This window comes from Nicotiana sylvestris, chromosome 10, assembly GCF_000393655.2.
Source record: "Nicotiana sylvestris chromosome 10, ASM39365v2, whole genome shotgun sequence".
Lineage (NCBI taxonomy): Eukaryota > Viridiplantae > Streptophyta > Magnoliopsida > Solanales > Solanaceae > Nicotiana > Nicotiana sylvestris.
This window is the reverse complement of record NC_091066.1, coordinates 111,856,869-111,883,692: the sequence shown is the minus strand read 5'-3', so window position 1 is coordinate 111,883,692 and position 26,824 is coordinate 111,856,869. Positions and strand designations below refer to the sequence as shown.

Genomic DNA, 26,824 nt, shown 5'->3' with positions numbered 1-26,824 from the left:
TGGCATCATAGAATTATGAAAGTTTTGATGTTGGTAATTCTACTTTTAATCCTCCTTATGCATATTGTGATGAAAACCACCCTTGGCAAAATTATCAAAATATTTCCGAGAGCGAGTTTTGTGCACCAACTCAATCTTATGTGTAGAATGTGTGTGATATGTGTGGTTGTTAAGATGGTCACTTTCATGGTTGTGCCTATATTTCTTATCTTCCCCAACCCCTTATTATGATGATTCTATGTTTTCTTGTGAGGATAATAGGAGCAAAGAACCCAGGTATGAGGACCTGAAAGAGATCGAGGATATGTTAAAGTGCCTTATGAAACAATATGATGAGATACAACTGCGGGTACAAAGGCAAGGGGCAACTATTCACAACTTGGAGGCTCAAGCGAATAAATTAATTGAACCTGGTAAAGCACAACAAGTTGACATTGTGGATAGTAGCCAATATGAGCAAGAACGGGTTGTAGAACTTGCCATATTACTGGAGGATTTAAAAAAATACGAGGATGAGCTAGAGGAGGAGGCTAGAGTAGAACACCAACAATCAATCGAACTAGATTTTAAGGATGCCGATGTCGTAGAGGAGATACTAGAGTCAACCAAGGATATTGAGGATACATATTTAGTTGACTCTATTGTCATTAGTGTTGAGAATGTAGACTGTCCCAATGTTCATGTAGTTGAGCGCATTGGTCCTCACTCTAAGCATTTTTCCACATTGTGTTTAGATGATGATATGAAAATAGAGTCGTCCGAGCCACTTGAGGAGTCAAGGAATGAGGAACAAAGTGCTTACATTCTGGAATTCTTCTTTCCAGAAAGTCGGGATTACACACCTCATCTAAAGGCCAAGAAGTGCAGAATACTACATTATTTTATTGGGCCAGTCAGATTCGTTCCACCGCCCCATGACCATAATCATAAGCTTGAATCAAAACTTGGGGTTCAATTCATAAGCTCGAGGTGGAGGCAAAAAGTGATCTGTGTCGTGCCGCGACGTTAAATCAAGCGCTTGTTGGGAGGCAACCTAACTTTATTGCTTTCTTCTATTTATTTTTTATTTTTTTAATTGTATTATTTTTGTAGTGTCAATTTTTTATTTTCTAGGAGCATAGAAAACAAAGGTATTGGAAGGATGCAACAGCAAACCAAATGGTTGGAACTAAGTTGAGGTACCCGCACAAAGGACCAAGTTTGGGAGAAGTCTGAGTACCCCATGAGCTGTTAATGCTTCGGCCTTTGGCCTACCAGGGAGTTTCTTTTACCCTCTTATTAGTATGGTGTGCATTGGGGACAATGCACAATTTTAAGTGTGGGGTGAGGAGATTGTCTGGGTGACTTTCTATGCTATTTTAGTTGTGTTAGTTTAATTGAATAATTTTTTTTAAATAGAAAAGATTGGACTTTTCCCGACGATGGATCTATTAGGCAATTTTCTTGAGGGATTTAAGTCTAAAGAAAAAGTACAAAAAGATTTTCTTTTGTTAGGTAGTGTAATAATTTCCCCTTGGTTTTTCTTTAAACCACGGTTCTTTTCCAAGGGTTTTATTTGAACCGGGTGTAGTTAGTTTTTTTGGGAGTAGGAGCCATTGTGTTGTGTTTTGAAGTGAAGCAATATCTCTTGACTTTGTTATGCCTTGAGAATAGTGAGTACTTTGGTTGTGACGCTTAGGCTCAGTTTTTGACTCTTGTAGAAGTACCTTAAATTGTATGATCTTAACTTTGCTTAACTGCTTTGACTAGAGTGTCTTGATGATCCAATCTTGAGTGAGTCATGTGCCATGTGTGTGTAAGGATTTGTTATATTCTGTGCATTGCATTTGATGCCTAGAACTTGTCTCGTGTGTTTGCAAAGCGAAATAGTAGTTTTATTCAGTCTAGGAAGTGATATAGGCATTTCTTTGTTGAGACAAATATGTATATTTACCCACCTAATTGTTATGTATCGTAGTTAACCCCTTTGAGCCTGTAATCTTGTTTCTTTGGCAACCACATTACAAGCCTTACCCATTTGTTTGAATTAACCATCTATTGAACCATTGTAACCTCTCATGAGCACTTGAATTGTTTATGAACTTTGTAAAAGTTAAAGTGTGGGGTGGTTGGTTTGACTTTTGAGTGGAACTAATGAAATAAGGAGAAAGGGTGCACTGATTTGAAAAGCAAGAGCCTCTTGAATTGAAAAAGAAAAAAATATATATTCTTTGATAGTGGTGACTCCTGATATAATTGGGCTTAAATAATTTGGGAGTTGATGTATATTGATGTGAAGGTGGAGTTTGGCTTGACATAAGTATGGGGTTTGAATGTTAAAGTATATGTATTAAAGTGCTTAGGGAGGTATAGTTACTCTTATATCTAAATGTATCATACCCGTCCCGTAGCCTACATTACAACCAAATAAAGTGCTAATTGATCCTAGATTGAATGAGCTCCATTAGTAGAGTAGTACACTACGGGAAAGCTTATGGTGCATCTTTTGTGGCATATGAATGTTATTTTTGAGAGTGAGTGAATTCTTTCTATCTTGAGTTCCTAAGTGTTCTTAAATTTTATTGTGTGGAACTACTCTCTTTTGTTATGTGAGGGCACTTGATTCATGAAGGAAAGGTAATGTCAGTGACCTCTATGTTAGAGTAAGTAGGTGAATTGTGAATAATGCGTGGTACTTATGAGTCAGAGGTGAAGATGTTACGCTATTGTGCTTAGTCTATTTTAAATACTCTTGGTGTGATGAGTTAGGAGAATTGTTTAAAAAGGTCGTGTCTATAAAAAAAGGTGTAGTTTGATTGCTTGAGGACGAGCAATGGTTTAAGTGTGGGATATTGATAATAGGTGAATTTAACTATAATTAGGCCCTAAATAACCACCTTCTTGTATAGTTTGGATGATAAAAGTGATAACAAAATGCTCTTATTAGTGTTTTTCATGCTTTGCAGGTTATATATGACCAGAGAAGGCTATGGAGTACTTTTGGGATCAAATATGGAGAAAAAGAGGTCGATCGTAAAATTCCGTCAAGTAAACCACGCGAAATAGCTCAAGTCAGAACTGAAAGAGGACTGACGCGGTTTCACCGCGACCACGGCAGAAGGCAGTCGCGGACAAATGAAGAACCTGAGAGGGTGTTTGGCCGCGGTTCCGGCGTCACCGCGGTAGAACCGTGGCAGGATGCGTAAATTTCAGGGACCAAAGTGCAAAACACGGGATTTTAAGCCCTAAACCCGATATTAAACCAAGGAAGCCGGCCAAGAAAAGGAATTGGACATATATTTGACATAGATTTGACCTAAGGTGGCAGAGACACAATAGGAGCAAGGCTTGGGAATTCTTCTACAAGTTTTTTTCTTTCCTCTTCCTATTTTTCATTGTTGGTTATGACTTTTAGTATTGTAGTTTTACATACTATTATGAATAACTAATTTGTTATCTAGAGTTTTGATAGAACCTTTTGTAGGATAAATTCTTGTTATGTTTTTATATAATTGAACCGTAGTATAATCTCTATTTGTTCAACTACGTTCTTATTGTAGTTAATTGAAGAGCTCTCAATTAGCTGTGCCTATTTAGTATGCATAACTCGGGAGAGAGTGCATATTTAGGTAATTGTTGAACAACACCACTCCCAGAGTATATGAGGGATCAATAACCGAGGGTTTAAAGGCGGGATTAGGGATAACGAAGCCTTGGGTGCGATCTGAAGTGAGCTGTATCAAAAGCCAGCTAGCGTAGCTCGGGAGAGTGCGTCTAGTAAATTGTCGTGATTACTCGGGAGAGATTTACGGTAATAAGAGTGCTCATGATCGGTAGAGAATACTTAGGCGAAATTATAGAAGACATAGCGGGAAGGATTCCGACAATTGGGGAAATCATAACTCTAGACCTCCTTAATCTTGTCTCTAACTCTTAGTATCTTTAGTTGTTAATTTATTATTTTAATTTGTTAATCAATTAGTTAAACACAAGAATCTAAATATCTATAAGTTAGGAATTGTTCAAGCTTGTCTTCTTGGTGATAGTGAACAGCTGTAGCTAAGCCTTAGTTCTATGTGGGATTCGACTCCGGACTTGTAAACCGAATTATATTTGCAACGACCACATTGTCCTTTTTATAAGGCATAGTTGGGCGTGATCAAATATCGTGATTGATCGACAGATGACTGCATTAAGTTGAGTGCTCAAAATCCATAGAGAATAATTAGCGAAGCTACAACTAACATAGCCAAAAAGAATTTGACAATTAGGGAAGCCTGGACCTCCTTAATCTTGAAAACAACTCTTCGTCTAATTTATTGCTAATTTCCCGCATTCTATTAGCTGAAAGTACTAGTTTAAATTGGAGATTATTATTTGATAATTCGGAAAGTTGATTCACTTGACTCTTGGAAATAGTGAAGATTGTAATAGATAAGTTAGTTTCCTGAAGATTTCGACTCCGGACTCTACGTTGAATTCTATTTGCAAGGATCATTTAGTCCTTTTTATAGGCATAATTTAGCATGATCACCTTGCCTAATAATAGTAGTAGTAGTAGGAAAACGCTTCAATTCTTTCTCCTATAAAAAGAAATAACAATGTAGAACGTTTTAAATGTAAACCGGCACAGAAAAAATATTACCAGCCATCTTGGAGACTCAGGGATGAAGAAGAGACCCAAAAACAGCAAGCCACATGGTACAACTCCTGAAAAATTATTAAGAAATTTAAGATTTTAAAAAAAAAAAAAAAAAAAGGATAGTGCAAAGAGAATTGCAGATTATGGAGGATGATAGCATTACCTAGTAAAGCTAGAATCCTCCACCCGACGAAGGCACCAATCACGTAGACGGCGGATAAACCAATTACAATTGAGAGCTACCGATTGAGGAAAAGAAAAGAAGAAGAAACTTTAATTTAGTTATTACTCAGATTTATTTATTATTAATAGTAGAAAATGTCATAAATGCATTTCTATGTTTTCTCACAATTTTCTTTTTTCAGAATAAACAAAAGAGTGGGCGTGTTGGTTAAAGTTTATTACGTTCATTGTGGATTTCGTTCCTATTTTTGGGTGAGGGAAACTACTTACGCACAATCGATATTTTCACCAAATGCATTAGTTTGTCATGGTTAAAAAGTATGTCAATAAAAATAATATTAATAAATCATGTTTAAGGAATAATAGTATATCTAAAATATCAGACACATGTTATGTATTAATTAATTTAGTATTATTGCATGAGTTTGAGTCAAAAACCATGAGACCAAGATTATAAATTAAACAAATAACCTTACCCAGCCATTGCTTATAAATTAAAAAATCTCAATTATTAGCAAATTCCTATTTTGGTACCAGTTTTATGTAACCTGCAATAAATAGAATCCTAATTAAATAGCCAATTTATTTTGTGTGCATTGATAAGTGAAACAGATAGAGAAATAAGTAGTTCAAATAAATTATTTAAAAAGCGATTTTTTTTTTTACTTATTTATTAAATGGGAGGCAAATTTACTTTTACATAGAAGGTAATTTGGTGCTTCAGTTTTTAAAAGATATTTTAGTAGAATAACTTCAACTAAAATATTTTATACTTATAACGTATAATGTTTAGATGGATTATACCTCCTAAACTGATGTTGTTCGATAACAAGAATTTAGAATATATTATATGTTCGCATGATATTTAATTAATTTCAGAAAAGTTTATAACATCTATCTGCTAATGTTTAGCGGGGTGCGAAACCCTAACTTAAAAGTTACTATATTTTTTAAGAAACCCTTTAGTTTTGGCATTTTTTTCTCCAATGTTTCATTTTTTTTTTTTTTGAAGTAATAACATTAACCTTATAGGTTTGCTTCGCGATGGAACTGTTACACCCCGTACTTTCAAGTTAGAATTCATCTTAAGTGAATCAATATGAGTCAGAGAATTGACGGACCTTTACAAAGATAATGATGGGGGTTGGAAGGTTAAGAAGTTAATCGAATCGAAGAAAATTAATTTCGTCGAAAGTCGGCAAGTTGGGAATATTATTACCTGCACTTGCGAGGTGAGACTAGGGTGCTTAAGATGACAAGAAGGTAATGTTATGAGGTATTAGTCGTGTGATAGTCAAGTGTTAAGTTTTAAAGCCAAGCGAGTTATGAAACAAAAGTTTAAAAAAGTTGTCGCAAGTTACATTCATTATTTTACTGAAAATTTAGGTCTAATGTTACTGAGATTTTCCCTCAATATGCTTGGAATTACAAGGCAATCTACCCACCAAATTGAAGATCTGCGAGTCTAGTTTTTAACGCATTAAACTGTTTGTCGATATAACGTAGGAGTAAAGAGATATTTGTATTTTCGCGAGACTGCGCAAGCAGCTCCTGTTGGGACCCACTTGAGACAGCCTGCGATCTTACTTCTTTTAAAAGAGGTTTCAGAATCATTACGGCTCATTTCTCACCCAAAATTCGTCCAAAAGATCTCTAAAAACCCCCTCTAACATATCCCAAGATCCCAAGAACTATTCTCAAGGGAAATCAACTCAAATCATCATCAAAAGTGTTAAAGACTACAAGAGAATGCTTCTATAATGTTGTGGTGTGAATGAGGGATATTAAGAGCTAAGTTGATATGGGGTTTCGCATTGTAGCTGCTTTCCAAGATATATATAACAACTTCTTGATTGTTCCTAAGGTTAATCTTGTGTTGGTTGTGTTGTTTGAGTAAAAAACCATAAGAAGGCACTTCAAAGAACATATGTCATTATTATCTTTTTGGTTGGACTCTTTTTTGGCCAAATATGTGGTTTATGTTGGCACAAAATTATGAGAAATAATTTGATAATGTTGTGGTTGCTGTTATTAAGTTTTTCTAGGTGTTAACTAAGTTTATTGAAGAAGAAAACACGAAACACAAGTGATTGACGTCAAAAGTTAGGGTGCTAGGTGTAAGAGCTTATTTTGGAAGTCATTTTCTAGATGTTTTAAACTATTAATCATATAATACATATAAGTATGATATTATAAAGGTTGTGAATAATTTATGGAATAAGAGTTGGATTCAATTTATGTTTTTTATTAGTAAAAACGAGCCTGCCGCTCAATACAATTGTTAAGATAATTAGAGATGCTCATATAGGATTATATTGTTGTTGTTGTTGCTATTGTTGGTTATTGTTGTTGTTGTTGGACTATTAATGACCCTTAGTGGCCTTTGGGATGTTGTAAAAATAGGGGAGTTGCTGCCCAATTTTCCGTAAGCTATACGACAAACCAAATACAATGGTACTGCATTATACGTTGGCGACACTATCATTTTACTTGTTATAGCTGCAAGAAGTTGTGTTGAGCTTGGTTGAGGAATAAGAAAGAGATCATACAGATATGTTAAGGTACTTCATTCTTTCTTTTGGTATGATCTAAAGTGAGATGAATGTAAATGATACGCTATTTCATAACGGATCTGCTTCTAGCAATTAAGGTTGTCCATGTTGTTCTTTCCTTCTAAAGTTATTCTAAGAAAATATGTATGATCCTTGAATCTTATTGAGGTTCATATTAATAGTATAGAAATCCATAATGTTAATCGAAGGTGCGATGACCTTACATCACTCTGAAAGGTTTAGAACATAATTTCAGAAGCGCAACATGCATTATATATATGTATCTATTTTACTCTACCGAGTCGCGCTATAGTCCGCGGGGTTGGGCACCTATTGTGCAACCACTGATCAGTTGGGTTTACTGAGCTTCACGTAGTCGGGTACGATTCTACCAAGCTTGATGATGGCCGGGTGCATTTTTACCGAGCCTATTACGGTCGGGTACGATATGATGATGGTGCCTACAGAGGCGAATATTTTTAAAAGCTTATGTATATATATGTATCATGCATTTCATGTCAGTATCCCCCAGAGGTACTCAGAGGTTACATGTTGTATCTTCTCTATCTCTCTTTACATTAATATTCTTATTTATGCTTTCTAGCCTTACACACTCGGTACTTTATTTGTACTGACGTCCTTTCTACCCGGGGACACTGCATTTCATGCCCGCAGGCCCAGATAGACATTTTGACGGTCCTCATAGTAGGCTATCAGCTCAACGGAAGATGTTGGTGCACTCCACTTGCTCTAGAGTTCCCTATTTAGTCGGTATACTTTGGACATGTAATGATTGGTATGGCGGGGCCCTGTCCCGACCTTTGTGATGTTTATGTACTCTTAGATTCTTGTAGAGAGATGTCATATATATGGATACTTGTACGACCTTGTCGGCCTATGTTATGAGTGTACAAATGATCATGTCGGCCTTATAGGCCCGTATATCACATGTATAAGTTTGTATATTATGTTGGGTCATCCTATGTCGAGTGTTCCCTTGTGTTTGTTTCTGGTTATCTAATTACGGCCTTTCTGTCCCACTTATCCATGATGGTATGATAAGAAAGATACATTACATTGGTACTCGGTCGAGTAAGGCACCGGGTGCCCATCGCGGCCCTCTGAGTTGGGTCGTGACAAACTTGGTATCAGAGCAGGTCTGTCCTAGGGATATCTACAAGTCGTGTCTAGTAGAGTCTTGTTTGTGATTGTGTTGCACGACTCACTTATAAATAGGAGATTGCGGGACATTTAGGATTGTTACATTACTTTCCTATATAGATCGTGCAAGAAAGAAGAGTTGTAGAGAATCGAGTCTAACATATGCGCTGATATAGGGTGTACAATGATGTCATTACCTAGAAGAGCTGCAGCTAGGCGGATGTCGAGGAAGGATTAGAAGGGGGTATGAGACAAATCCCTCTATTGATATAGATCCGTATAAGGACCAGGGTGATTCACTCCCTCAAATATCCCCAATTCTACTAGTACTAGAGGAGCCGAGGGAGACTCAAGCATCATTAACTCTGCGAGTTCCACCATCGACCCTGTCTATATAAGAACTGCAGTACAGGTGTTGACACACTTGGTAGCCTCACAGGATTGGCATAACCCAAGGACCCCTGATAGTGATAGAGCCCTTGAAAGGTCAAGAAATTCACAACCTAAGGAGTTCAAAGAGCAAGAGCTGTCTATATTTCCAAGAGATGTTTCTGATGAAGCTATGGGATGGACTAAAAGGTCCATGACAGTTGATGGTGGTACGTTATAGCAGAATGTGTTTGCATAGTGACTTGCACGTGATCAGATAAGTAAAGCAACATTAGACAACTAAAGAATGAGGCCCATTAGAGTATGAGAAGTCGAGAATCAAAGATGTTTTGTTGAAATTACTTCGAAAGAAACGACAAGTGGAATGTTATGAAAGGTTTGTGCGAAACCAAATAGAGAAATATGAGTGAATAGGGAAGACTATTAAGGAACTCTAAGGTTATAAAGCAACATGGGCCTCATTTTCATTAAAAGTGGATTATTAATTTTAATGGGGATTACATGAAGGTCAACTTAACCATACAGATGGGAGGTGCGAATATCGAAGGATGACTTAGGATGAACTAGAACAAAGGTAACGATTAGAGACTCAAAGGACTCTCACACTACCTAGCCTTGCAATGATAGTAAGAATGAATAGCCAGAAGGAGGAAGAGGATTAGTGGGAGAAGAACCCTAAAAAAAATTGGTAAAGATATCCTTAAATAACCACGTGAACTAAAGTTAAACTCGTCAAAAGAAGGCATGCCAGTAAGAACATATGACTCGTTACATATATAGACCCCTATAAATTGTCTCATAGGAAGAAAGGTTACCCATAGGACAATTGTAAGCTACTATGAATATGGACCTATGGAAGACCAGAAGATGAATAGGACTTCAAGCATGAAATATTGAAGTATTTTGCTAATGGGGGAAGACGAAGGCACTAAGTCAAGAGAATTTTTGTTTAACAACAAAAATATTAGAGGATTGGGACAGAAAGGTGTATAAGAAATTTTAAAGTAACACACCGGTAAAAAGGATATGGAAACCTAAAGAAGCGAAACCATCAAAGTGGAAACAATAAAGTTGACATCAAGGATAAGACTTAGGATAGACAATAAGGAAAAGACGAAGTAGAAAGAAGTAGTATGAAGGTAAGCTGCTTCACAACATCAATTTTTTCTATAAATCGAAACCTAATGAACGAAGAATACCTCAAATGTATACGGTAACAAGAAGATGAAAACAATATATGAGGTCTAGAACAATATATACAAGGGATTCAGAATATGTGGGAATTAGATCAGGGTGGCAAAGAAGGAATATCATAATATAAGACAAATAAGAAGTCGTTGACAACTGGGGGCAGTGAGAAAATAAGGAGGAATGGAGAACTATAAAGGTATAACTATTTCATATAAGACGGCTTAGAATTAGAATAAAAAACAGAGCTAAGATTGTAATGGATGCGTTTAGTCGTAAGTCAAGGGTAGTTTGATAAATGACCAAGCCCGAAAGTGACGAAAGGGTTGACTAGAGGTCTTCACCAATTAACATGTTCGAAATATACTTGGCAGAATCACTTAATAAAAATATAATGGCTGGGAATATGATAGAGTCATCTCTTGTAAATAGGGAAGATTTCCGTTTTAGAGAAAGTTAAAAGAAGTATTCGGCAAGAGACAACTACAGCTTTTTGAGTCTATTGAAGGAAGGATCTTGAAATATCATAGCCAATTGCGCATTAGGATAGAGGTTCATTATTCATGCTATTTTATTCATCTCGAAATGTCAAAAGTATACTATAATGTCAAAGGATAACATTGGTAGGACAACATGAAGGAAATCTTTGTAGGGTTCATAGATTAATATTCCAGTTGCTGATCGGAAAAAATACAACATCAACATCCCAATGGATTGACACGAATAAAGTAACCCAATATGGAAAAGAGAAAAGATTAGCATAAGCTTCATTATAAATATAGAAAATTCGACTCCACATGGACGATAGTTTGACAAAAATCAGTTTATTATTACTGGATAAATTACTATAGGTTATGTAAAATGGAAGGGTGCAGAAGGTAGATCGCGTACAAAATGTTTCTGCCACAATTACGATTAATAGAGGTGCTAAGTTACAGATAGCTTCTGAAAGCCCCCTCAAGAAACATAGATACATAAGATAATTCTAGAAAGTAAAGCGTACAATTCAGATGCTCAAAGACATATTACAAGCTAAGATACCAAATTCTATTATGGGATAACCAATTTACTGACTATTGAGTAGTGCACAACAATAACTATAGTAGTATCTATACATGCGGAAGGATCATAAGAAAATATTTTAAAATGCACAAAATAACTCCTTATAAGCGTGATGCGAAAGGAAATATTGATTCGCCATAAGGCAGTTTGAAAGATCGAATTATTCAGCATGATCTAACGTATCAAGTTATAGAAAAGTCAGACTATTTCAAGAGTGTTTTTGCTTAGAAGCGTCATAGATCAAACCTTAAAACGTGACGATGAGACTTACGAAAATCTCGAGTTGATAATGAGGCCTCCTTGAAAACTTCGCTCATGAAGAGCATAATAACTTAATGGGACAAGCTAATCAACACATATATAAAGCCACATCCAAATTACCCAAAGAAAGGACTAAAATGATTTTTCCCTCAGAATTAGGATGCGTTCACCCGGTTATCATGTCTTGATATTGAAAAAATACATTAAATAATATACAAGTAATAAAAGATCGATCTTATAAAAAGATTTTAGTTGCTATAAATGAATTAGGAATCTATGTCGCAGAAGACATGAGGTTCAGATTATAGAGAACTTGTCTTACAAAGAAGTTCTAGCTGTTATTTTAGATCAGCTTGTCCACAAGGTGGGACCAAGAAAGTAACTTCCATAAAGATATCGTGGAGGAATAGGAATGTCGAAGGTAAGAAGTGGGAAGCCATAGAAGAGACAAATTCTACATACTCTCAATTGTTTTAGAATAGAAGATTCTTGACGATTCTAACTTGATTGTGTGTTCTTATCCCATGGTATATGATTTCGATCAACACTCATTAAAAGATATTCAGAATTGAAGCGTTACAACATTTTTAGGAGAAGATTATTTAGACACAAGGTATGGGATAGTCCTTTTTGAGGAGACTCTATCGAAATTTTCGTAAAATCTGTAAGAGCTAGTTTCTCCTCTAAGACTAATTTACATACGAGGACAAATATTCCAAAGGGGGGAAGGGTGTTACACCCCGTACTTTTAAGTTAGAATTCATCTTAAGTGAATCAATATGAGTAAGAGAATTGAAGGACCTTTACAAAGATAATGATGGGTTAAAACAAGTTTTAAGGAGTATCGTGAGGATTGGAAGGTTAAGAAGCTAATCGAACCGAAGAAAATAAGTTTCACCGAAAGTCGGTAATTTGTGAATGTTATAACCCATACTTGTGGGGTGAGACTAGGGTGATTAAGATGATAAGTAGGTAATGTAATGAGGTAATAGTCGTGTGATAGTCGTGTGTTAAGTTTTGAAGCCAAGCTAGTTATGAAACAAAAGTCGAAAAAAGTTGTTGCAAGTTACATTCATTATTTTACTGAAAAAATAGGTCTAATGTTACTGAGTTTTTCTATCAAGATGCTTGGAATAACAGGATGATCTACCTACTAAATTGAAGATCCACGAGTCTAGTTTCCAACTTATTAAACCGTTTATAGATACAACGTCAGAGTAGAGAGATATTTATTTTTTTGCGAGACTGCTTAAGAAACTACTGTTGGGACCCAGTTGAGACGGACACCGGTCTTACTTCTTTTAAAAGAGGTTTCAGCCTCATTTCGGGTCATTTCTCACTCAAAATTCATCCAAAGGCTCTCCAAAGCCCCTCCCCTCCCCCCAATATATACTAACATCCAAATAACCAAACTCAAGGGAAATCAATTCAAATCATCATCAAAAGTGTTAAAGACTACAAGAGAATGCTTCTATAATATTGCAGTGTGATTGAGGGCTATGTTGAGATGGGGTTTCGAGTTGTGCATGCTGTCCAAGGTATGTATAATATATTCTTGATTGTTCCTAGGGTTAAGCTTGTGCTGGTTGTGTTTTTTGAGTGAAAAACTATAAGATAGCACTTGAAAGAACAGGGGATATGGTTATCCTTTTGGTTGGGCTATTTTTTCGGCCACATATATGGTTTGTGTTGGCTGGAAATTATGAGAAATAATCTGATAATGTTTTGGATGTTGTTCTTAAGATTTTCTAGGTGTTAACTAAGTTTATTGAAGAAGAAAACATGAAACACAAGTGACTGACGATAAAAGTCAGGGTGCTAGGCATATGGGGCTGTTTTAGAAGTCATTTCCTGGATGTTTTAAACTAGGAATCATATAGTACATATAAGTATGATGTTCTGAAGGTTGTGAACCAATTTATGGAATAAGAGTTGTATTCAATTTATGTTTTGTTATTAGTAAAGACGAGCTTGTCACTCAATATGATTGTTAAGATAATCGAGGATGCTCATATTAGATTATATTATTGTTGTTGCTATTGTTGGTTATTGTTGTTGTTGTTGGGATGTTGATGACCCTTAGTGGTCTTTGGGATGTAGTAAAAACATGGGAGTTGCTGCCCAATTTTCCGTATTACGACTAGCCAAATATGATGGTACGACATTATATATTGACAAGACTATCATTTCACTTGTTATAGACGCAAGAAGTTGTGTTGAGCTTGGTTGAGGAATAAGGAAGAGATCATGTATGTATGTTAAGGCACTTCCTTCTTTTTTTTGGCATGATCAAAAATGAGATGAACGTAAATGATACGCTATTCCATAACGGATCTACTCCTAGCAACTAAGGTTGTCCATCTTATTATTTCCTTAAAAAGTTATTCTAAGAAAGTATGTATGATCCTTAAATCCTATTGAGGTTCATATTGATAGTATGGAAGTCCATAATGTTAGTCGAAGGTGAGACGACCTTACATCACTCTGAAAGGTTTAGAACGCGATTCCATGAGCCCATCATGCATATATATATATATATATATATATATATATATATATATATATATATATATATATATATATATATATATATATATATAACTCTACCGAGCTGCGCTATAGTCGGTCGGGTACACCGCCTATTGTGCAACCACTGATCAGTTGGGTGTTACCGAGCTCCATGTGGCCGGGTATGATTCTACCAAGCGTGATGATGGCCGAGTATGTTTTTATTGAGCCTATTACAGCCAGGTATGATATAATGATGGTGCCCACAAAGGCAAATATTTTTAAAAGCTTATGTATATATATATATCATGCATTTCATATCAGTAGCCCTCAGAGGTATTCAAAGGTTACAGGTTGTATCTTCTCTATCTCTCTTTGCATTACTGTTCTTATTTATTTCAGCCTTACATACTCGATGCTTTATTCGTACTGATGTTCTTTTTTGCCCCAGGATGCTACATTTTATGCCCGCAGGTCCCAATAGACAGGTTGATGGTCCTCATAATAGGCTATTAGCTCAGCAGAAGGTGTTGGTGCATTCCACTTGCTCTAGAGTTTCCTATTTGGTCGATATGCTTTGGATATGTAATGATTGGTATGGTGGTGCCATGTACCGATCTTTATGATGTTCATGTACTCTTAAGGCTTGTAGAGAGATGTCATATATATGGATACTTGTCGGTCTATGTTATGAGTGTACAAATGATCATGTCGGCCTTATAGGCCCGTACGTCATATGTATAAGTTTGTATATCATGTTGGATTGTCCTATGTCGAGTATTCCATTATATTTGTTTTTGTTTATCTCATTACGACCCTTCTGGACTACTTACCCATGATGGTATGATAAGAAAGATACGTTATGTTGGTTCTTGGTTGGGTAAGGTATCGGGTGCCTGTCGCGGCCCTCTGATTTGGGCTGTGACAGGAACTTGGGAAGTTAATTGTTATTTAGATTTAGGATCCCAGAGAAGGTCTTAGCTATCAGAGCCCAATGAAAATTTTTGGGTCAATACTTAAATAGGAACGAGTGGATTTAGAATAACTTAATAAATAAATATAAGAGATTTTTATTATCTATTACTTTTGAAAATATACCCTCACTATTGAAGTTTTAACTTAATTACAAGTTGATATACAATTTACTAACTATATACAAGTTAGTACTAAATGATATCTCTTTATATTAGGAATTGAATAGGAAATATCAATTATTCCCTCTTCGTCTCTCTTTCTCTCTCTCTCTCTCTCTCTCTCTCTCTCTCTCTCTCTTTCTCTCTCTTCATCTCTGTCTTTCTCTTTCTCTCTCTCCCCTTCTTTGTTCTTTCCCCAACCCTATTTTTCTTCCTTCGATTTTCTCTCTTTTCTCATCTACTTTATCCTCTCTTTTTTCAAGGAATTCATCAATGGATTTTAATTATTTTACTGTAGAATTTTTACTTTGCAATTTTTTTTCATGTTGCACAATTGGTGTTTGAATTGAAATTGTCAATCAATAAATTTTGAAGGTGTTTGACTCTCCACCATTGACAACCATTAAAAAGCTTCAAAACTTTGAATTCGAGTTTGAATTTTAGAAAAAAGTATCATTTATTTGAATTGAGTGTTGTTGCAAACGTTTGAAAATATTCTTTGCATTTTATATCTCCTTTTTTAGGATGTTTGGTGAAGATTAGAGTTGTTTGACTGGATTTCAGATTGAAAATCGAAGAACATATGAAATATAATATACATATAAAATTGTATTAAAGTTGTATTATAGCTGTATGTAAATTGCATTTAAGTTTTATTATATTGTTGTTATATTTTTTTATTTTAATGTTACACGAAAGTTGGAAATGAATTTTATACCGTATGAAATTTGTATTTAAGTTAGAAATATTATTTTTTTTACATAAAGTTTGTTATATATATCAAAATTATTTTAAGAGAGGAAGTTTGATTGGAATTTCAGAGAGGAAGAAGAACACACCACATATAAAATATATACAAATCATTTATAAAATGCATACAAAAAATATATTGTATAAATTTTTTATTAAAATCATATTTAAGTTGTATGATGTGGTAGTTGTATTTAACTAGGTAAAAATAATGCACGAAAGTTGTAGATAAGTTATAAATAAGTTGTATATTATATAATTAGTTGTATAAAATTATTTTTAGTTTGTATGTTATTGTAGATGTATCAAATTTGTACTAAATTTATTTTTAATTTGTATGCTGCAGTACTATACATTATTCTTTTTTACTCGATTGGTCAAAAAAATAGAGAATGAAATCAAAATAGACTCATTTGCACTGATTCATATTTGTTTGAACAGAAAAACTTAATAATGATGAGAACTGAATGATTTGTGTACAGAAATTTCGAGTTTCATATTAAACGAGTCATCATTGAGTTTTTATTGCTACTGGTGGTGGTGCTACATTGACGGAGGTGGAGGCGTTGAGCATTTTACTTAAATCCAATAGGCAGCACTCAAAAGATTACAAAATTTTATCACATGTGATGTTCACGTAGTAGAAATATTGGAAATAATGGTTATTGTTTTACTATAGGGAAAATATTGGTTTAAATTTTAGTCTAATACCAAGTTTGACTCTAATTCAGGGAGTTTTGGATGGAGAAGGGCGGCAGAGAATAGGGAAAGAAGAGAGGAGAGAAAAAAAAGGAAACAATTGTAACTGAATCCCCTAATTTAAGACACTAATAATGGATTATATATGAATTGTAAAAAAAATAATTATAACGGATAATATACAAATTTAGGACTATCTTGATAAATAAGTTTGAAAATATTATATAGGAACGAAAAAAAATATCCATATATAAATCCAACTGTTCGCTTCTATCCATTCTTAGGTATCAGAGCCCAATAAAACTTTTGGGTCAATACTTAAATTGGAAGGAATGGATTTAGAATGTACTTAAATAAATTGGGGCATTTGCATCTATACCCGCTTTTTAGGTCACGTTTTAACTTGTGTCCGCTTTGCAAAAAAAAAAAATTGCAAGCGTACCCACTTTTTGCGTAATTTCAGCATACGGGGCTGAAGTAGCAAACGCAATTACGCAAAACTTCAGCATTCTAGTAGACGGGCCTGAAGTAGCAAGTGTGCTGAACCAAGTTTGCTGAAGTTTTTGTTTGTAATTGCTGAACTTAAGCATAGTAGCTGAATTTGTTCTCTAATTGCTGAAGTTTTTGTTTGTAATTGCTGAATTTAAGTATAATAGCTGAAGTTTTGTTCTCTATTTGCTGAAGTTTTTGTTTGTAATTGCACTAAATAAGCTGAAATTTTTTTGTCCTGGATTCATTAGTTTTGTCATTAAGCTTTTTCAAAAACTTCAGCAGAAGATGCTGAAGTTATTTAGTTCATTTATAAAAACTTCAGCACTAAATAAGTTGAAGATTTTTTTTGTCCTGGATAAACTTTTTCAAAAACTTCAGCAGAAGATGCTGAAGTTATTTAGTTCATTTGTAAAAATTTCAGCACTAAAAGCTGAAGTTTTTTTTGTCCTGGATTCATTAGTTTTGTCATAAAGCTTTTTCAAATACTTCAGCAGAAGATGCTGAAGTTATTTAGTTCATTTGTAAAACCTTCAGCACTATATAAGCTGAAGTTTTTGAAAAAGCTTTCTAACATACTAGATAAATAATCAGATTATCAACAGTATCTAAATCATAAATTTTGGAAACAATAAACGTGAAAATAACAGAATTGTCATTGTCTACTAACTTACATACGTGGAAATATTCACAAATTATTGTCTACTAACTTACGTAATTATTTATAATTTATTTTTAATAATATGATAAACATATTTATGGCAATTATCCCATGAACTAAAGTTTCATAGCAGCACCAACATCAGCAGAAGAAAGAAGAAGAAGAAGAAGAAGAAGAAGAAGAAGAAGAAGAAGAAGGAGGAGGAGGAGGAGGAGGAGGAGGAGGAGGAGGAGGAGGAGAAAATGGGATGAAGTTGTTTAAAATTAGGTACAAGTTAAAACTTTTAAAAAAAAAAGGTATATATTAAATGGAGGAGACCAAATAGAGCGCCCGTACAATTTTTATAAATAAATAACTATAAATCCAACTGTTCACCTCTATTCATTTTTAATCTTTCCTCGATAGACAAAAAGAAAATTTACAATAAATAAAAGAAATAGAATCGGAAAATTTCTTTATACCTGATTAGTAGAGGATAGTGCCCCTCGCAATTTATTTGGCGATATCTCTCCAACAAACATAGGAACCTAAATGAAGGTTCAAATAAAAGAGTTAATTTAAATTCATACATAGTACAAATTGATATTTTCTTTGTAATTTGGGTGCAATGCCTATTTCTTTATTAATTATGTGTGACTAGGAATATCCAAGAAGGAAATATACAAGGAAGAATTTAAAGCGTACCACGTAAGAAATAATGCCAATGCTATAACCTGACAAAAATCTCCCCAAATATAGCACCATCGGTTCCTTCAATTATAAAATTAACGTTGCTACAGTTAGACCTCAATTCTTCTACTCAGTTCATTAAAAGGAATAAAAGTAATAAAACTGACATTTAAAAATAAATTTACATTAAATTTACAAAATCAAGAAAAAGTACAAATTATTTACTATTTAGGCATTGTAAAATATGCAAATAAATAAGATCGTAATTCAATAAATTCTTAATTATAGAACAACATATTTATAGAAATTATAATCACATATTTAAAAGAAAATCTAAAAATAAAATATTTTAAGCGTAGAGAAAGAAGAATTTAGAATAAAGTGCCAACATAATATTTTTAAGGCGTACAAAATGAATAGTTCAAGACATAAAGCTGGCACAAATTAAAGATAAATTATTCACCTATTGAGGTGTTAGCTTTATAGGATTTTACCATTCCACCACGTTAAAAGACACAAGTAGGATATTGTATAGAGGATACAAACCTTAGCAAGGTAGATTGCTAACCATCCAGCAGAGCATATTACAGATGATAGCCTCATGGCCTGATCAAGATTCAAAGCAAAACAATTTAGGCAGAATAGTGATAATGCCCAGATTATTTTTATCTCGTTCGAACAAAGTATACTAATTATATTTAATAATAATAATAATAATAATAATAATAATAATAATAATAATAATAATAATAATACAGAATCTAATAGAACACCTCTAATACGTGTTGAGTTCTTTTCTGGTGAACTTTCCTCTAATACAGTAGATCCAGATGGTTGTCACTTGTACAACAAAAATCTTAGACAAATTAAATAACAGAAAAATGGCCAAAACTACCTCTATTATTTGCTAAATGGTTTATAAATATTCTCTGTTCATCTATCCGTCCAAAAAGCACACGACGTTAATTATATTAATAAAATTACCCTCGCGGCTAATGATAGAACTGGTGGGCCAACAATTTAATGACGTGCCATTTTTTTACTGAGCCACGTGGCAATCTCGAACTAATTAAAATAAAAAATAAATCTTATTTCGATCTACTTAGCTGACCCGATCCAAAGTTTTGTTAGAGTGAGAAGAGGTGGCGGAAGAGGTTGAGTGAGAAGGGGCAGACATCTTGTTGTAAGCAAATTTACCGATATAGTAGATGGAGAAAGCGACGACAGCAGTGCCAAAGCCAGGGAAAGCATGACGAAATTGATTAGTCAACATGGGATGCTTCCCAATGGCTTCCCATTTCCCGATCTTCTTCTTGATTTCTCCCAAACTCTTTCTCCCCCATTCATCTTCTCTCTTGCGCAACTACCGCCATTAGGAGTTGACCTCCACAATCATACTGGCCGTAACCACTATTTTCACCATTGTAGCGGCTGTCTCCTCCACTCCATCACCATAGCTACTGCTCCCATCACCGTAGCTACCTCTCCCACCACCATAGTTGCTACTCTCATCAGCTCCTCTACCACCTTGCATACCTCACCACCATAGTCATTTCTCCCTTGAACAACCCTCTAAAGTTACAGATAACTAAAGGAAAAGTGAGGGGAAAAAATTCTTATTTTACACCATAAAACTGAAAATAAAAAAGCTTGCATAAATCATTGGCATCTTCAAGAAATTAAGTTAAGAGTACTTAATTGAGAAATAATATGTGACGACCCGACCCGTCGTCTCGTGAGTTACCGCCCCGTTTTCCCCATTTCCTATTTCTTTATGCTTCATTATCAGTGTTGGGTGTGAACGAGTTGATTTGGATTAGTTTTAGTAGGAAATGAAACACTTAGTCTCTTTAAGGAAGGTTTGTTTTGGAAAAGTCAACCGGACGTTGACTTATGTGTTAGAGGGCTCGGATTTGAATCCCGATGATTCAGATAGCTTCGGGGGATGATTTGTGACTTAGGAGTGTGATCGGAAGTAATTTTGGAGGTCCGGTGTAGAATTAGGCTTGAATTGACGAAGTTAGTATTTTGGCGAATTCCGGTTGATAGGTGAGATTTTGATCCGAGAGTCAGAATGGAATTCCTAGAGTTTCTGTAGTTTCATATGATGATTTTGGACTTAGACGTATTTCCGAATTTGGATTTGGAAGTCCATAAGACAATTCGACGCATTTTGGCGAAATAAGAAAGTCGACGTGTTCTAATTATATTATTTTATATGTGGAAGAGGTCTATTACCATGATGGATACCAATTAGATATGATAGCAAGTGTACAAGGCGTACTATAAGATATATGGGGTCTAAGGAAAGTCCTAAGTCTAAGCTAAGTTGGAAAATTTCATAATAGACTAAAGTTGCAAATGAGTACGCGCAAAACCTCACTTTGGACGATCATATCTACACATATATAAAGAACTATGTGATTTACAACCTATCAAATGAAAGATTTTTGAGTCTAGTTTCCAATGCTTCAAACCGTTCGTCATTCGGACACTCCTACCAGAAGTTATGACCAAATTACCAAAGCAACGCAGAAATTTGTACTACCGCGCCGCACGGCGCGCCGCGCCAGTAGGAATTCCAGAATGGTCCGAAATTTCATTTTCAGACATATTTTGAACAGACGCCCCGCACCCCGTGGCGCCCCACGTGTCGCGGCTGCACAAAAACGGGTTTTTAAGACCCGAACCCCATTTCATTTAACTCGTTTGGGGTTTGTTATTTTGGATTTTTCTGGTGCTTTTAGAGAGAGGGAAGAGCAGTTCTAGAGAGAGGAAGAAGCTCAAGTTCCTTGTTCATCAAAAATCTTGTCCAAACCTTGAAATCCCTCAAGTTCTTCATCAAAGAGGTAAGAATTTCTTTTTCCCCAATTCTTCAATTTCGAAATCTAACTAGAAATGGGTAATTAGTAAGATGATTCATAGATGTTTGAGTATTAGCTATACATGCTTGTAACAATAAGGTTATGGGAAGAGTTTTGAGTTCAAATAGGTAAAGATTGGGTAAAAATGGTAGAAATCTTCAAAACTTTAATTGAGGATTTGAAAGGCAATCCGATGTCGGAATTCGATAATTTTTGTATGGTTGAACTCGTATCGGAATGGGTTATCGGATTTTATAAGTTTCGTCAGATTCCGAGATGTGGGTCCCACGGGCAATTTTGAGCTAAATTTCGGATTTAATTTGGAAAATGTGTAAATTCCTATAATTTTTATTAACTGAATCGAATCGTTATGGCTAGATTCGAGGCATTCAGAGGTCAATAAGGGGCAAAGGCATCGCAAGCTAGAGAATTAGCCGGTTCGAGGTGAGTAATTGATGTAAATGATGTCCTGAGGGTTTGAAACCCCGGAATTTCACATCGTAACTCTATATTGAGGTGACTTGCACGCCGGATAATGGGCGTGGGGTAGAGCACCATTGGGGATTGTGACTTGGTCCGTCCCGAGAGATATTTTACTACATTTTTGATTGATATGTATACTTTATTATTGTGAATTGGGCTTGTTGCCATGCTTGGGGCCTTGTGCCGACCTGTAGAACCCTTAGGGGAGTTTTGACTGGTTTTCCTCACTTATTTTGTTAAAGAATTTATATCCTCAGTCATGTTTCCAATTGTGGGCTTCTTGCCAATTATTTGAATCCTTCAGGGATTGATACCACTACTTTCGCATATTTTGCATATCATTTGACCTCAGTCCAAGGTTTTAAATACTGTTTTCAAACTCAGCCATCTTTCGAAGATTTGAAAACTTAAATGATATTTCTAAATGATATTTCGGGTTGAGAACTACTGTTTTACAAATGCCCAAGGTGCTTATGATGATTTCTTGACTAAGCATGGATCGGGCTGTGCGCCGCAGCAGTGTTATATTGATATTGAGGCCGAGAGCCTGGTTGATTACATTGATATTGAGGCCGAGAGCCTGGTTGATTACATTGACATTGAGGCCGAGAGCCTGGGTGATTATACTGAGATTGATATGAGGCTGAGGGCCTAGATTTGATGCCACAAGATGGCTTGATACTGCGCTTGGGCTGTAGGAGCCCCTCCGGAGTCTGTACACACCTCCAGTGAGCGCCGTCAACGATAAATAATGGATGGCTCGGGCTGCACGCCGCAGTAGGTACTAGAGTGTACCATCATATGTATCGCATTGCACTCATGCATTTGTTTTTATCTATTATACTTGTCTCAGTATTTGGTACTCTGACTTAATTGACTTGTTGCTTCACTATTTGTTGTTCTAAACTGCCAGTTATAGTTTACTTTGTATTTTTCCATGATTTCTTATTCTCAGCCTTTATTTATGTTTATTACTCACTGGGTTGGAGTACTCACATTACTCCCTGCACCTTGCGTGCAGATCCAAGTACACCACAGGCTGAGTGAGGATTTGTTTAGCTGAAGAGTAGTATCCGGGAGTATTGAGGTAGCTACATGGCATTCGCAGCCTTGATTTCTCCCCTCTATCTCTATCTTTTATTCCGTATTTTTTCTAGACAGACTTGTAATAGGTGGATATTCTGTATTAGAGGGTCATATTCGTGACACCAGATTCTGTTGAGCTATGGTGTGGTATTTTAATTGAACTTCCGCAGATTTTATTATTAATTATACACTTGAATGAAATGACTTAGTAAATTCTCTATGATATTTATCTACAATATGAATAAGAATTTAGGATAATGTTGTTGAATGGTCGGACTTGCCTAGCAGTGTGTTGGGCGCTATCATGACCGGGGTTGGGGTTGTCACATAAAACTTCCTAATGGGTGGTGAGATATCTGAATTAAATTTTGATAGGATCAGGTAAGTGGGTGAATGTAATTTTATGACCCAAGTAATAAAATTTTGGGTCGGATTGTAACGACCCAATCGGTTGTTTTGAGCTTTTGCACTTCGCTCGCCAGTTTTCGGGCATGATTAGCCCCGTATGATGTATTATGACTGATGTAAATCGTCGGTTTTGGTTTTCAGGGTAATCCGAATGGATTTGGAAGAACAATTCTCAGTTTGAAGCTTTAAATTTGAAAATTTTGACCAAATTTTGACCTTTTAGTATTCGATCTCCGATTTGAATTTTTATGATTGGATTAGCTCTGTTGGGTGATTTGGGACTTAGGAGCGTGTTCGGAACGTAATTTGGAGGCCGGTGGTAGATTTAGACTTGAATTGGCGAAATTGAAATTTTGGTGCTTTCTAGTTGGTAGTGAAAAATTTGATATCGGGGTCGAAATGGAATTTCGAAAATTGAAGTAGGTCCGTAGTGTCATTTGTGGCGTGTGTGCAAAATTTCAGGTCATTCGGAGTTGAATTGATAGGTTTCGGCATCGTTTGTGGAATTTGAAAGTTCATAAGTTCTTAAGCTTGAATCCGAAGTTGATTTGGTGTTTTGATGTTGTTTTGAGTGATTCGAAGGCTCGACTAAGTTTTAGTGATATTATGGGGGGTGTTGATATGTTTGGGTTGAGGTCCCGAGAGCCTCGGGTGTGTTTTGGGTGAGTTTTGAGCGAGTCCGGGCATTATTGGAACTCAGGCAATGGTCTTGGTGCTTAAATTTGCCGCTGGGGCAGAAGTTTTACCGCTGGGGGCGGTGATTTTACCGCTGAGGTAGAAAATGGTCCACGACCGCGGTCGTGAAGAATTCGTAAGGCCACTAGTCCAACTTCGGAAGCCTATATCTTTTGATCTACATGGAATTTTGAGATGATTCAAAAATAAAAGTTGTAGCCCTTCGTGTCTAGTTTCTGAAAAAATAAAGAATTCATAATTTGGACATCTGTAGAGAATGTTATGGCCAAAATACTAAGGTCTGTCTGTGCAGCCACCAGAAGCGCGACAACGGTGGTTTACCTCAGTCAGCGGTGATTTTACCGCAGCAGCGGTGCTTTTACCGCGGTCAGCGGTGACGGGAATCCAAGAGGTGCACTATAAATATGAGATTTGGGGTTTTATTTTATATTTTGACCTAGAAGTATCGGGCTTTGGCTATTTTCGAGGGATTTTCAAGAAAACCATCAGGGTAAGTGATTCTAACTCAATTTTGGCTAAAATACATGATTATAACGTTGGATTCATCATTTGAGTAGAGATTTGGGATGAAAATTTGGGGAAAATTGTGGAACTTCATAAAAATGAATTATTGGGATTTGAAAGTCGATTTGAAGTCAGAATTGAGTGAAACTAGTATAGATAGTCTCGTAATTGAATGAGTTGTCGGATTGAGACTTTGGTCAGATTTCGAGACGTGAGACGAGGGGCCGGGTTTGAGCACTTTCGGGATTTGTGATGTAATTTGATTATTTTCGAGTGGGCTTTGTTCCCTTAGCATATTCTGATGGTTATATATTGATTTTGGCTACATTCGGGGCATTGGGAGGCCGAATCGAGAGAAAAAGGCATCGCGGTTAGGGTTTGGCTTTGCTTGAGGTAAGTAGCGCTTCCAAACTTGGTTCTGAGGGTTCGAAATAGCGAACTGTGTGTTATATGATTACTATTGAGGTGACGCAATGCCATGTGACGGGCGTGTGGGCGTGCACCATGAGAAATGCGGCCTGGATCATTCCATGGCACCGCTTAGTGACTCTTTTATATTGATATCTGTGTCGTAATTATGTGATTGAGTTAATGAGTTGCAAATCATGCTAATTATCATGTTAAGGCTTCACGCCAATACTATTGAAACCCGAGAGGTCGTTTTTTGTTATCATGTCATCAACTTCATTTATAATCTATACTTAGTCATGTTCATGCATATTGTATCATGCCTCAGTCTCGATTATTCTATATTTGACATGTCATATCATTGTTCAGGCTTGTATCATGACATTTTTAGCCCGGGTGTGTAAGACTGGAAAGTGATGACTGAGTGAGGCTGAGAGCATGATATTGAGTGACAGTATGAGATCGGGCTGCACGCCACAGCGAGATATTGAACATGCCTTCGTTGGCTTGTTATAGCGCTTGGGCTAATGAGAGAAGCCCCTCCGGAGTCTTTACACCCCAGTGAGCGTAGTTGATGATATTTAGGGATGGATCTTCCCTAGATATGGATCCTGTCCGAAGTATTGGTATGGAGATGGATCTTCTCCATGAGGCCGGATTGGCCTGTTCCTCAGTACTTGAGACTAATAGTCTGTGATGTATATATATATTCTAGGATGGATCTTCTCTGGGCCTTGTGAGCCATATCCAGTACCGAGTGGTTGTGAGGTTGTCATTATTATTACCAGGAGATGGATCTTCTCTGTAGGCTGAATTGGCCTTCCACAGTACTGAGTGACTGCCATCACATATGTATATATATATATACGGGATGGATCTTCCCTAGGCCGTACGAGCCATATACAGTATTGAGTGGACGCACATTGAGTTATTGGGCACATGAGGTACTTGGCATAGTGCATTCCATACAGTACGTGTATTGGCATGTAGATGTAGCAAAGTTATACTCCTTTATCATGTTCATACTTGCTCTATTTCCTTGTTATGAGCTATTTAATTAACTGAAAGAATGCCTATTTTCCTGTACGATATTCCTGTTTATCTTATGAAGAGGTTGAGTTCGTCATTACTTCTCATTCCATAGTTTGGACTTGTTACTTACTGAGTTGGTGTACTCACGTTACGCCCTGCACCTTGTGTGCAGATTCAGGTATCTATGGTCCTAGTGGCAGCCGTTGATCGAGGTCGCAGGCTGTGGAGTTGCTTAGGTGTTGGCCCAAGAACAGGTGAAGTTTTGAAGAATGACAAATGAACTGAGTCATGGACCAGGTCTATCATGTGAAGCACAGTCATGATCAACCTATACATGTGAGATGCACGTGAAGGAAATAAGTCCCACTGATCAAGCAGCAATATCTCCTGATCTAATCGAAAAGGTTGCAAATTGGATAAGGGGAGAAAGTATCCTTATATGAAGAGAACACAATCCGGATAAAGAGAGTGATAGAGTTTGATATTGTCAAGGACTCAACTATGATAGAAGATCAGAAATTGAATCCCAATCAAACTCTGATTACTAACTTATTAAATGACAGTGATTGATCTCTTTTGCAGGTATTGCACATACGCAGAAGTTAAACTAAATTGAAAGTAAAAAATCAAGGTGGTTTTGCAAGCAGTTTATGTGAGATTTGAAGTGCACTCCTGAAGCTACTTGAACAAGATAGAAGAACCAGTTCTATTGTGTTTTTTCTTATTCTAGTTCAATTGTAGTAGGTGGTTTAAAGTTGTACCTTTCCAGTTTTCTTAGAAGCAATTGTATTAGGTACTTTGAGAGTTCAAGTTATAGGCTAACTTGAAGTTGTCGCAACAGTTAGAGGCTGGTTGCTACAACGGGATTAGAGGTAATCCTTAGGTTTACAAAGAGTTTTGTAAATGTTGTTTTGGCTAAGTCATTTAGTGAAGTGTTGGGAAAAATCCTACTGAGTAGTAGGTCGTGGTTTTTTCACCATTTGAGCCGGGTGTTTTTCACGTAAAAATCTCCGTGT

The 26,824-nt window shown here is 36.1% G+C and overlaps 1 protein-coding gene across 3 annotated transcripts in view; it reads right to left on the bottom strand.

Annotated features, from left to right (window-relative positions):
• Positions 1 to 26,824, bottom strand: part of LOC104210893 (sugar transporter ERD6-like 8) — a 91,108-nt gene that overhangs the window by 38,410 nt on the left and 25,874 nt on the right. For all 3 annotated transcript variants that reach the window (XM_070160680.1, XM_070160678.1, XM_070160679.1), the window contains 5 exons: positions 18,874 to 18,933; positions 18,343 to 18,408; positions 18,120 to 18,185; positions 4,785 to 4,860; positions 4,625 to 4,689 (listed from right to left, as the gene is read on the bottom strand). In XM_070160680.1, the coding sequence (XP_070016781.1) occupies positions 4,625 to 4,689; positions 4,785 to 4,860; positions 18,120 to 18,185; positions 18,343 to 18,408; positions 18,874 to 18,933 (333 nt within the window). The remainder of the gene's footprint in view (positions 1 to 4,624; positions 4,690 to 4,784; positions 4,861 to 18,119; positions 18,186 to 18,342; positions 18,409 to 18,873; positions 18,934 to 26,824) is intronic.